The sequence below is a fragment of the Scyliorhinus torazame genome, chromosome 1 (genome assembly GCF_047496885.1).
Source record: "Scyliorhinus torazame isolate Kashiwa2021f chromosome 1, sScyTor2.1, whole genome shotgun sequence".
Taxonomy (NCBI): Eukaryota; Metazoa; Chordata; class Chondrichthyes; order Carcharhiniformes; family Scyliorhinidae; genus Scyliorhinus; species Scyliorhinus torazame.
The window spans coordinates 403,461,543-403,473,737 of NC_092707.1; the positions used below are offsets into that span (position 1 = coordinate 403,461,543).

The following is a 12,195-nucleotide window of genomic DNA, read 5'->3' on the forward strand; positions in this document are numbered from 1 at the left end:
GCAGTACAGGCCCTTCGGCCCACGATTTTGCCCGAAACAAAAAGCCATCTAACCTACACTATGCCATTATCATCCATATGCTTATCCAATAAACTTTTAAATGCCCTCAATGTTGGCGAGTTCACTATTGTTGCAGGTAGGGCATTCCACGGCCTCACCACTCTTTGTGTAAAGAACCTACCTCTGACCTCTGTCCTATATCTATTACCCCTCAGTTTAAAGCTATGTCCCCTCGTGCTAGCCATTTCCATCCACGGGAGAAGACTCTCACTGTCCACCCTATCTAACCCCCTGATCATTTTGTATGCCTCTATTAAGTCTCCTCTTAACCTTCTTCTCTCCAACGAAAACAACCTCAAGTCCATCAGCCTTTCCTCATAAGATTTTCCCTCCATACCAGGCAACATCCTGGTAAATCTCCTCTGCACCCGCTCCAAAGCTTCCACGTCCTTCCTATAATGTGGTGACCAGAACTGTACGCAATACTCCAAATGCGGTCGTACCAGAGTTTTGTACAGCTGCAACATGACCTCATGACTCCGGAACTCAACCCCTCTACCAATAAAGGCCAACACTCCATAGGCCTTCTTCACAACCCTATCAACCTGGGTGGCAGCTTTCAGGGATCTATGTACATGGGGTAATCAATAATGCTATCAAGCAACACCATCCTCAGCTGCTTCATCAATGACCTTCCTTCCATAGTAAGGTCAGAAGTGGGAACGTTTGCGGATGGCTGCACAATGTTTAACACCATTCCCAACTCCCCAGATATTGAAGCAGTCCATGTCTACCATCTACTAGGTACAAGTCAGGATTGTGATGGAATACTCTCTACTTGCTTGATGAATGCAACTCCAACAACACTCAAGAAACTCAACACCATCTAGGACAAAGCAGCCTGCCTGATTGCCACCCCTTCCATGAACATACAATCCCTCCACTACCAACACACAGTGGCAGCAGTGTGTACTATCTACAAGATGCATTCAGGAACTCACCAAGGCTCCTTAGGCAGTACCTTCCAAACCCACAAGGACAAGAGCAGCAGGTACTTGGGAACACCACGATCTGGAGGTTTTCCACCATCCTGACTTGGAAATATATCCCTTCACTGTTACTGGTCAAAATCCTGGAACTCCCTCGCTAACAACAAAGTGGATGTACTTACACCTTAGGAACTGCAGCAGTCAAGAAGGCAGCTCATCACCACCTTCTCATGGGCAATTAGGGATGGGCAATAAATACTGGCCTAGCCAGCCACGCCGCATCCCATATATGATCTTGTTTTAAACCCACACAAACAGAAATTAGATCATGACCAGAAAATGTACTTTTCCACGATTTTGGTTCAAGGATGATTGGCCATGACACCAAGTAGAACTCCTCTGCACTTCCTCAAAATGGTGCCAGGGAATATCTACATAAGGGGGATATTGGGGCGCTAGATTCTCCGTTTGGGAAACTAAGTCCCCACGCCAGCATGAAAACGGTATTGTTTTACGCCAGGAAAACTGGTGCAAACTGGCCACCGATTCCCTGCTCAGTGCAGAGCTCCCAGATCTAGCTGCCGATATGGCCCGGAGCATTATCAGGTCCGTGGCTGCGCACGGCGGCGGCCTGCAGCAGCCGCGCCGTGCTTCATGGCAGACGCAGCCCATGGACCCGGCCCGCAAAAATATTCCCCCCCATCGGCCGACTCACGCACCCTGGACTGCCCACACCCCACAGTGCCCGCAGCCCCGAATAAAGCATCCCCTGCACAGATCGGCCCTCCCCTGACTGTGGCGGCGCTGAACTGAGTCCGCAGCCACCACGCTGAGTTCCCGACGGGTGAGACCACACGTATCCCACGCCACCTTGAACTCGGCTGGTCAGGGACGGGCCTCAGGCAATGGCATGAGGATGTGGATATGATGTGCGCCGTACTCCTAGATTTCAGGGTCGGGGATCGGAGAATCCAGCCCAGGATCTCAGTATAAGACCTCATCTGAGATGGCACTTCTGAAAGTGCAGCACCTGCTTCGTATTGTCAGCCTGAATTGCATGCTCAAGAATGGATATTTTCCAATTCATGGTCTCACTGTGTCAGCTGTACAACAAAGCTGCCTCTTTACTGCAAGAGCCTGGTCTCAGACTCAGCTTCTTCAGCACATCCAAGAAATTTCTCTTCTTCATTCCGTCCATCTTTGTGGTATTTTTCATAGAGATTGATGCACAAATCAGGACCAAGTTTGGAGTGTTTATCGTGCACTGCACCCTTGCTCACTAGCTATCAAAGCTTCCTTCACATTCAACTTTTTAAGTCAATGGATAAAGTTCCCGAGCTGGATTTGAACCTGACCTCCTCTGCCATTACACCTTTCCTTTTGCAAAAGCCACCAAGAGAGTGGATGAGCAATTTGCATATTGACAGAAACTTTTAGTCTTGATTTCCCAAAGAACTCGATTGCACTTTTGTTGCAATGACAAAAGGATGAAGACAATTTGGCCCATCATGTCTGTTCCGTCAACTTGTTAGGATCTATTTGACACATTCCAAAATTGCATAAAAGGGAAAACATTTGCAGGGTTCTAAGGAAAAAACAAGGGGATGTGGTGAACACACACCTATCTGAATAACTTGCTCAAAGAGCTGGCACAGGTACAATGAGACCAATGGTCCTTTATTGCACTGTAATATTCTATGATTTTATTCAACCTCGATGACAGTTTAATCATGTTTATAAATGAAAGGAAAGTATTGTTTACACTTTTTTTGCACAGAGGCAGTTCTCCATTTGTGAGATCATTCACAGTATGTTTCTGTTCAACATTTTCACTCATGTTATGAAGGTAATGTTGATCCTGGAAGTGAATCTGAGTTCATAGGTGGCATGGATCAGAGAGAGTAGTTATCATTGTTTTGGTATTTTTGGACTGTTCCCTTGGAGGACAGTGTAAAGCATTGGAAGGACTGGCAGGCTGAGTAACAATCTGGCAGGCTGCAGTGTAAGTGTTCCCTCTGTGGCTGCAAAGTCCGAGGAGCTTGGTCCTCTACAGCAGGAAGGCTCAAGGCCTGTCAAGACCCATAAGAGGAGGCAGTGCATTCACCCAGCAGACAGAGGTATTCTTCTGAAACTCAACTCGGAACTCCAAAATCATAGTGCCGGTCACCATTCATCGGGAATGTCCAGAAAGGGGTTAATCGCGACTAAGGTGCGGGAATGTTTCTTAAAGTGACAGAGATAAATACCGGAGCCCTGATTATCTGGCCCATATTCTTTGAGAGGAGAGATTTCCAGCAGGGAATGTCAGCATCTGAACGCTTACCTGGGGTATGTGGAGTCGTCCGAATTGACACTGAAAAATTAAGTGAGAGACATTAATATCAGGTATTTTGGTTACATTAAAACAGGAATTTGGTTGACATTCTGAACTCGATTATTTCCCAGGTTTAGGGTCCCACTGAACTGTTAACTTTGGGAAAGGTTGACAGAAACAGTGGGCGACATTCTCTGAAAACTGGCGCGATGTCCGGGACCCGGCGCCAAAAACGGCGCAGATCGCTCCGGCGTCGGGCCCCCCAAACAACGCAAATTCTCCGGTCCCGAATGGGCTAGCAGCGGCGTGATGGCGTCACCCGACGTGGACGGTGACGCCGTGCGGCGTCATTGATGCTGCTTGGCGTGACGGCTCAAAAGACGCGCGCCCCCCCCACCCCGGAAGACCCGACAAGATGGCTGCCCGCCGGGCAGCCCCAAGGTTCCAGGACCGCGACATTGAGGCGCTCCTGGACGCAGTGGAGGAGAAGAGGGAGTCTGTACCCCGGACACGGCCGCAGGGTCGCCCCACGCCCCACTTCTGTGGAGGGAGGTGGCAGAGGCCGTCAGCGCTGTGGCTCTGACACCACAGACAGGCACACAGTGCCACAAGAAGGTGAACGACCTCGTCAGGGCAGCCAGGGTGAGTCCCCCCCGCTCCCTGCCCGATGTGCGGCACACCCCCAGGTGAAACCAACTCTAACCCTAACCTCTGCACTATACGCGCAACCGATGGCGTGCATTCATATACCTGTCTAACACTATTGCCTTTTACCCCTGCCACCCCACAGGAGAAGCGCGCACACAACAATAGGGAGCATGAGAGGACTGGAGGGGGCCCAGCTGATGAGAGGCCACTCACCGTACATGAGGAAAGGGCCCTGGAACTGGCTGGCGGACCTGAGGACCGGGAGGTTGCCGATGCAGAGGTCGGGGGCCCACCAGCAAATGAGCCACTGACAGCCCGTCCCCATATCCCCCTCCCCATATCCCCCCTCCCCTGTATCCCCCATATTCCCCCTCCCCATATCCCTCCTCCCCCATATGCCCCCTCCCCCGTATCCCCATATCTCCCTCCCCATATCCCCCCTCCCCCATATCCCCACTCCCCCATATCCCCCCTCACCCATGTCCCCCATATCACCCCTCCCCCATATCCCCCCTCCCCCATATCACTTGATCACTGCCTGCGTGTCTAACCATGCATGCTTCATTGTGTATCGCAGGAGCAAACGTTGAGGCATCCATCCCCGCAGATGCTGACTGCCCGCAGGATGCCCCAGGGTGACCATGGGATACGGAGAGACCCGGACCCTCTGGCACACGACGCCCACAGGATGCCCCAGGGCGACCACGGGAGACGGAGAGATCCGGACCCTCTGGCACGTGACGCCCGCAGGATGCCCTAGGGTGACCACGGGAGACAGAGAGACCTGGAGCAATAGGGAGACGATGCCCTCGTCTCGTGCGGGTGCGGCGACGCAGGCATGTGCCACCCAGCGACGAGGGGGGCAGCCACAGGCCCCCGTCGCAGCCGAGCCACGAAACCACTACCCAGGACAGCCCTACCCAGGACAGCACTACCCTGGACACCCCTACCCAGGAGACCCCTACCTAGGACACCCCTACCCAGGAGACCCCTACCCAGGATACCCCTACCCAGGAAAACAAAATACAGGACAGTGACACAGAGTGGATGGGTGGAGACGAACCGCCAACCCAAAGTACCTTGAACTCAGAGTCGGACGATGCGCACGACACAGCGCCCCCCCTTCCCTGGCACTCCCCCGAAGCCCCCCCCCCCCCCCCCGCCCCGCTGCCGCACACCCACCAACATACACCTCTCCCCCAGACATACAGAGTGCGGTAACGCCATCACCTCTCCTGCGGCCACCCCCCAGGCCATGACCTACCTCCACGCTGGACAGCGTCAACCATCAGCACTGGTTGACGCCATTAAAAAGGTGTTTTGAATTATGCTGACGTGACCTGTGGTCACATTGGCGGGACTTTGGCCCATCCGGCCGAGAGAATATGGGCAGCCCCGGAGTCCATTGTCTCGCGCCCGCACCTGCCATTCTCCGAGGTGGGCGGCGCAATTGACGGCCCGCCAACTTTTCACCCTTCGGCGAATTCGGCGGGCAGCGGGGGAGGGACTAATGCCGCCTCCCAGGGATTCTCCGACCCGGCGCGGGGTCGGAGAATCCCGCCCAGGATTTATTGCTCCTGTTGCAAGGTATGAAAATTCAACAAAATAATTATCCCCCACAAAAGACAAGGTAAAAGTGACATAAAAACAAAAAATGCTGAAAATGCTCAGCTGGTCTGGCAACACCTGAAGAGAGAGAAAAACAGGCAACAGGTTTTAAGCATATGGGAGGTAGTTAAAAAAAATGGAAAGGTCTGTCACAGGGTGGAAGACAGGAAAAATTAAATGACAAAAGAGTTGTCAATGTGGGGAATGGGACAAGATGTGGCCAGAGGAGGCGTGAATCACAGAATGATGAGCAGCTGCTGTCTAAAAGCAGAAACAAGAGAAAAAAGGGTTAAAATCAAAACCTGCAAAGGAAAAGGAACCAAAATGGGACTGAGATAATGATGTAAAATTGTTGAACACGGTGTTGAGTCCAGGATGCTATAAAGCACCTCATCGAAAGTTGAGGCGGTGTTCGTCAAGCTCTATTGGAATAATGCTGCTGATCAAGGACAGAGAGATCAGCAAGAGAGCAAGGCTAAATAAAGGAGATGCAAGCTGAAATGTTGGAAACTGGAATAAAGTAGAGCGACTTCCCATGTAGGGGTAATGGAATGGGGGTGGGGGAAAGGGATTGAAGTAAGTTACTGCAAAGGTTCACTAAGCTCAACAGTAGAAGCAGATCCAAAAAAATATGTTTCACTGGAGAATGAAGGTTGAGGAATATTGCGAGTCAATAGGGTAACATTCCATAAAATGCGGGCAGGTTTACTGCGGTTGATTGTCTTTTCCCTGTCACCTTACTTAGTTTAAAAATTTTTTTTTACAGTACCCAATTATTTCTTTTTCCAATTAAGGGGGAATTTAGCGTGGCCAATCCACCTAACCACCGGTTGTGGGGGTGAAACCCACGCAGACATGGGGAGAATGTGCAAACTCCACACGGACAGTGACCCAGGGCCGGGATTCGAACCCGGGTCCTCAGCGCCGCAGTCCCAGTGGTGGACACTGCGCCACATGCCGCCCCTTTCACCTTACTAACTTAAGCAAAACGGTATGGGGCAATATTTTTTAAAGTTCTATAAAAACAAACATCACTAGTTTAACTTAAACGATTAGCAATCTGCTGATGTCATCCAGTAAAGTTACTTGAGACTGTTAAAATATGTTAGATAAATACAAATTGATTGTTATTTGCCTTTGTATAGATGCCCAGGTAGGGGGGAAATGGGGTGATGCCAATCATTTTTCTATAAGGAATAGATAAGGGGTTGGGGAAGTGGGTGCCTTAAATAAAAGAAGGGGCAAGTTGAGGGAGGCATAGATTAATAAGGGGTTGGGTTATCACTGCTGCCTCACAGCGCCAAAGAGCTGGGTTCAATTCATGCCTTGGGTGATTGTGTGGCGTTTGTATGTTCTCTCCGTGTCTTTGTGGGTTTCCTCTGGGTCCCCCGATTTCCTCCCACAGTCCAAAGATGTGCACATTAGGTGGATTGGAAATCGCCCCAGATGTGCAGGTTAGGTGGGGTTTCAGGGATTGGGCAGGGGAGTGGACCTAGTTCGGGTGCTCTTTCAGTGGGTCGGTGCAGACAGGCTGGGCTGAATGGCCTCCTTCTGCACTGTCGGAATTCTATGGTTTTATAGTTCTATCTGACATCCTGGCTGAAGGTGCAGTATGGCCCAGGAATATTAGACACAAGCAGGCTAGTCAATGAAGCCAATAGATACACTTTGCGACAGCAGAAGCAGAGAATCCAGGGGAACATACTAATCCCACACCCCATCCTGAAGGACATTATGATTTGCTGCACATCACAATATGCAGCATGTGCTTTCCATGTCACTTAGTCCTCTTTTCAATATTTGAAGATAATTGGTAAGGGGGTAGAAAAGACTAATGGAGATTTTTATATGCTAAAGACTTACATGTACGCTGGGAGCTTATGAGGTCTTCACTTTCCATCTCGTCTGGGTAGATGGCAGTAAGGGAAACATCATATAAAGTGTCAGGATTCAGGTTATCTAAAACCTGGCTGTCCTCATCGCCATTTATAATCATCTAGAAGAATAGGCATAAAGCGAAGGTCAAGATGGGTTCAGTGCATGAAACCAATTTGTTTTCTGAAAACTGATTCCCTTAATTAAATGGGGATGTTTGAATTTGATATCACTCAAGGGGCCACAATGACCTTAAAATCCTTTACCAACCCTTGGCTGCAGCCACCTTTCCCAGTGGCATTCCCCAGTGATCATGTGGAGTATTTCTGCAGAAAATTAAATTGAAGGAATAAACTAATTTGGACTGTTTTGTTCATTGCGCAAATGCTCTTCTTTGAGTGGGTCAACTGAGCCCAACATCTTAATACTAGGGAGCATATGGTACATGCGGAAAGCAGTTTTCTGATCACGGTGTAGTACAGTCATGCCATTCAGGAAGAATGTGCTTATGTCTTTACAGGTTATGGTTTAAAGAGCTCACCCCACCCAATTGAGTTTTGGCCGATCTCCAAATTTTCCAGTCCTGCCCGTGACTTTGCCTGTCCCTGTTGGGAATGGGAAATACCTGCCATTTTCAATGTGATCGTGCCCCACCACCAGCAGAGAATGCAACTCATTAGCAAGTGTGGAAAGGATGACAAGGATGCAATGAAACATCGTTGCTGGAAAGGAGGAACATTTTCATACATATGCAGATCTGTCCGACAGCCGTTTTGCTTCACACTCGCATGTTGCAAGGCAAATTAAAAAATCAGCTGGAGTTACACAGAAGCAGAAAGCATGGATTTCATCACCTCTTTTTTGTCCCTTCCCCCAGATGGAACCCAGCTGAGTCTGTAGAGGGCCACATCCCTCGCTCCATGATCCCAGTGGATTCGGAAACGGTTCTCCCTGATGTCCGAGAAGCGTAGGCTTGATGGTGCTGGGACAACCACTGTGGTGAGAAGAATGAGACCTTAAATGTACACATGTAGCAGAAAGGTAACAGAATCTGACAGAGTAGAAATGGTGAGGGAAGGGAGGCCATATGAACAAAGATTTGAGATACTAGCACTGTTCGCCAATAACTTGTATTTATATTGTGCCTTTAATGCAGTAAAATGTCCCGAGGCACTTAAGAGTTGAACAAAATAACAAAAAATGTGATACTGAACCAATGAAGGAGATAACCCTAAAATAACCGTAGTGAGCCTTGACGATCCCATTACTATGTGATGATAGCACCTAAAGCAGTAACATCATCTCCTCTAGTCACTAACTCTTAGACATTTGAAAACATTTGTTGAGAATGATTTAGGATTCCACTCCATCCAATAATAAGGAGTAACTCTCCCAACATAACAGCAGCTTCATTACAACAGTTTCTGCTCAACTCCAGTATATCATATTCAATTTACTGCTGTGTTTCATCTCTTGCTTTGAATTTTTTCAATGTCTGGCAAGTCTTTCAGGGGCAGGTTCCGGTTTCTATCTAAATTTATGAATCCTAGCTGTATTGAAATTCATATCACCACACGTTTGGATGAGTACAAAAATGGTAAATTGACATCTTTATTACTTTCAGAGCTCTACAGGGATTGACACAAGGTCACAAATGTCATACATTTAGTCTATAAAGCATGGCTGAGAATACCTTGGAGTATTCTCCACTTGCCTGAATGAGTCCAGCGTCAACAACACTCAAGAAGCTCGAGACCATGTTACACAAAGCAGCCTGCTTGATCAGTTCCCCATTCAACATCTTAAACATTCACTCCCTCCGTCACCCATACACAGTTTCAAGAATCACTACAGCGATTTACCATTGCCCCTTGTACAGCACCTTCCAAACCTGTGACCTCTGTCACCTTGGAGATCCATCATCTGCTAGTTTGTCCTCCATGCCACACAGCATCCTAACTTAAAACTATAACTAGGGGCTTTTCACAGTAACTGCATTGAAGCCTACATGTGACAATAAGCGATTATTTATTTATTTAACGCCATTCCTTCATTGTCGCTGGGTCATAAACGTGGAACTCCCTCCTTAACATCACCGTGAATATACCTACGTCGCATGGACTGCAGCGGTTCAAGAAGGCAGTTCGCCATCACCTTCTCAAGGGCAATTGAGGATGGATAATAAATGATGGGCTAGCCAGCGACGCAAACATCCCATAAAACAACAATTAATTTCTCTGTTGGGAAAAGTTATGTGTTCAGTTAGGTGGGGAAATGTGCCTGAGGTTATTCACTCCTGTTCTTTTCGGGTGGGTATGGAGATGGGAGTGGAACATCTCGTGAGAGGCTCAAATTATGATTTATGTCTGCAGGAAGTCTTGCCACAATTGTCCCCCCACTTCTCTTTCCCTCCACCAGTGATGTAATGGAAATCCCAAAATTCAACATTGGGAACATCATTATAATACATTTGAATCTCATAACAAGCCCTCTACACCTATCCAACAGGGTTTCAGATATGAAAGGAGTAGTTGTTGAAGCAGGTGTGGCCAAATGAATTTTCTATAAATAAACAATCAGTGGGCATGAATTTGCATTAGAGATAAATAAGAATTTGGATTTCCAGCTGTTAAATTTCAAAGCAGAGTAAAGATATTGCAATTGGGAAAAAGTCAATAAGGAAAGGTTGTTAAATTTGATTTGATCTGAAAGTGAGGGCAACAGGGAGAATATGAAAGACTTTTGTATTTCGGAAAAGTTAAGTTCGAAGATGTTCAAAGGAAAATGAAATAAAAGCTGAAAGAGAAAAATAATATTTATGGAGAGATGATGTGCTACATTGGGTGGTGACTATGTGAGGCCTCCTAGTCCTATTTAAGCTGTGAAGAGGCAAAGTTTGAAGCACCCAATAACTTTTTAAAAATTTAGTGTACCCAATTATTTTTTTCTAATTATGGGGCAATTTAGCGTGGCCAATCCACCTATCATGCACATCTTTGGGTTGTAGGGGTGAAAACCATGTAGACATGGGGAGAATGTGCAAACTCCACATGGACAGTGACCCAGGGCCAGGATCGAACCCGGGTCCTCAGCACCATAGGTAGCACTGCTAACCACTGTGCCACCTTGAAGTACGCATTCTAGCCAATCCAGAAAAGTATTTGATTTTTCAGAAAGTGGAGTTCATATTTGAACTTTCTAGAATTTCCACAGCAGAGTGGGAGAAGGTTTCCGAGGTTCTGTGACATATCGGGCGAGATTCTCCGACCCCCCGCCAGACATTCGGCAGGGGCGGGAATCGCGCCGTGCCGGTTGGCGGGGCCCCCCCCCGCGATTCTCCGGCCCGGATGGGCCGAAGTCCCGCCGCTAAAATGCCTGTCCCGCCGGCGTAGATTAAACCACCTACCTTACCTGTGGGACAAGACGGCGCGGGCGAGCTCCGGGGTCCTGGGGGGGGCGCGGGGCGATCTGGCCCCGGGGGGTGCCCCCACGGTGGCCTGGCCCGCGATCGGGGCCCACCGATCTGCGGGCGGGCCTGTGCCGTGGGGACACTCTTTCCCTTCCGCCTCCGCCTTAAGGTTGGGGCTCGGCCCCCAAAGATGCGGAGCATTCCGCACCTTTGGGGCGGCGCGATACCCGACTGATTTGCGCCGTTTTGGGCGCCAGTCGGCGGACATTGCGCCGTTTCCAGAGGATTTCGCCCATCATTCCTGTAGCAATGGTGAGTTTGTCTTGTGTAATACAACTGTTAAACATGTATAAGAGAATATTCTCTGGAGGGTGTTTATCTTTTTTTAAATAAATTTAGAGTACCCAATTCTTTTTCTAAATTAAGGGGCAATTTGGCATAGCCAATCCATCTACGCTGCACATCTTTGAGTTTGTGAGGGTGAGTTTCAAGCAGACATGGGGAATATGTGCAAACTCCACATGGACAGTAACCCGGGCCCAGGATCGAACCCGGGTTCTCAGCGCCGTGAGGCAGCAGTGCTAACTACTCCGCCACCGTGCCACCCTAGAGGGTGTTTATCTGTGTGTCAAATTAAGTATGGGCCTTTTGCAGAATGTTTAACCGTGTAACTGTAATCTTGTGTGCCTAAGTTTTATTTTCTTTTGATGATAAATATTCCAATGGTACTGGATTGTCAGAGTACAAAACAAAGGTTGTGATATGTGGGCCAAGTTTTCCTTTGGCACTTGGTATGCGCAGCAATTAACATCCACCAGATCATAACATTCCCCTCCCCTTCTCTTTACAAATAGCCTTGCAAATCTTTCCTTTTCCAAAGGTAAAAAGCGTTCACGCAAAGCGTGGTTGTAATCTGGAATGTACTGCCTGAGAGACTGGTGAAAGCAGAGTCAATCATGGCTTTCGAAAGGGAATTGGATAATTACCTGAAGAGAAAACATTTGCAAGTCTATGGGAAAAAAAGTGGGAAAGTGATGCTAGCTGAGTTGCTCTTTCAGAGAACCAGCATGGACAGGATAGGTTAGGACAGGGCAGGCTGAATGGCCTCTTTGTGTGCTGTGCTGTAATCATTCCGTGATTCTAAGTAGCTATCCAAATCCCATTTGAAAGCTGCTCTTGAATCTGCTTCTTCCACCCTTTCTGGCAGTGCATTCCAGATCTAACAACCTGCTGTTTGAAAAAAAAACTCTTCTTCCACCTTTCCTCTACCAGTTATCTTGAATCTGATGTTGCCTGGTTACTGACCCTCCTGCCTGTGGAGACAGTTTCTCGTCAATTAGTCTATTAAAACA

At 48.3% G+C, this 12,195-nt stretch overlaps 1 protein-coding gene across 5 annotated transcripts in view; it reads right to left on the reverse strand.

Moving 5' to 3' along the window:
* The window catches only part of LOC140428040 (collagen alpha-1(XII) chain-like), a 462,913-nt gene that overhangs the window by 222,802 nt on the left and 227,916 nt on the right, over positions 1 to 12,195 (reverse strand). For all 5 annotated transcript variants that reach the window (XM_072514040.1, XM_072514030.1, XM_072514048.1 and 2 more), the window contains 3 exons: positions 8,289 to 8,428; positions 7,423 to 7,555; positions 3,313 to 3,342 (listed from right to left, as the gene is read on the reverse strand). In XM_072514040.1, the coding sequence (XP_072370141.1) occupies positions 3,313 to 3,342; positions 7,423 to 7,555; positions 8,289 to 8,428 (303 nt within the window). The remainder of the gene's footprint in view (positions 1 to 3,312; positions 3,343 to 7,422; positions 7,556 to 8,288; positions 8,429 to 12,195) is intronic.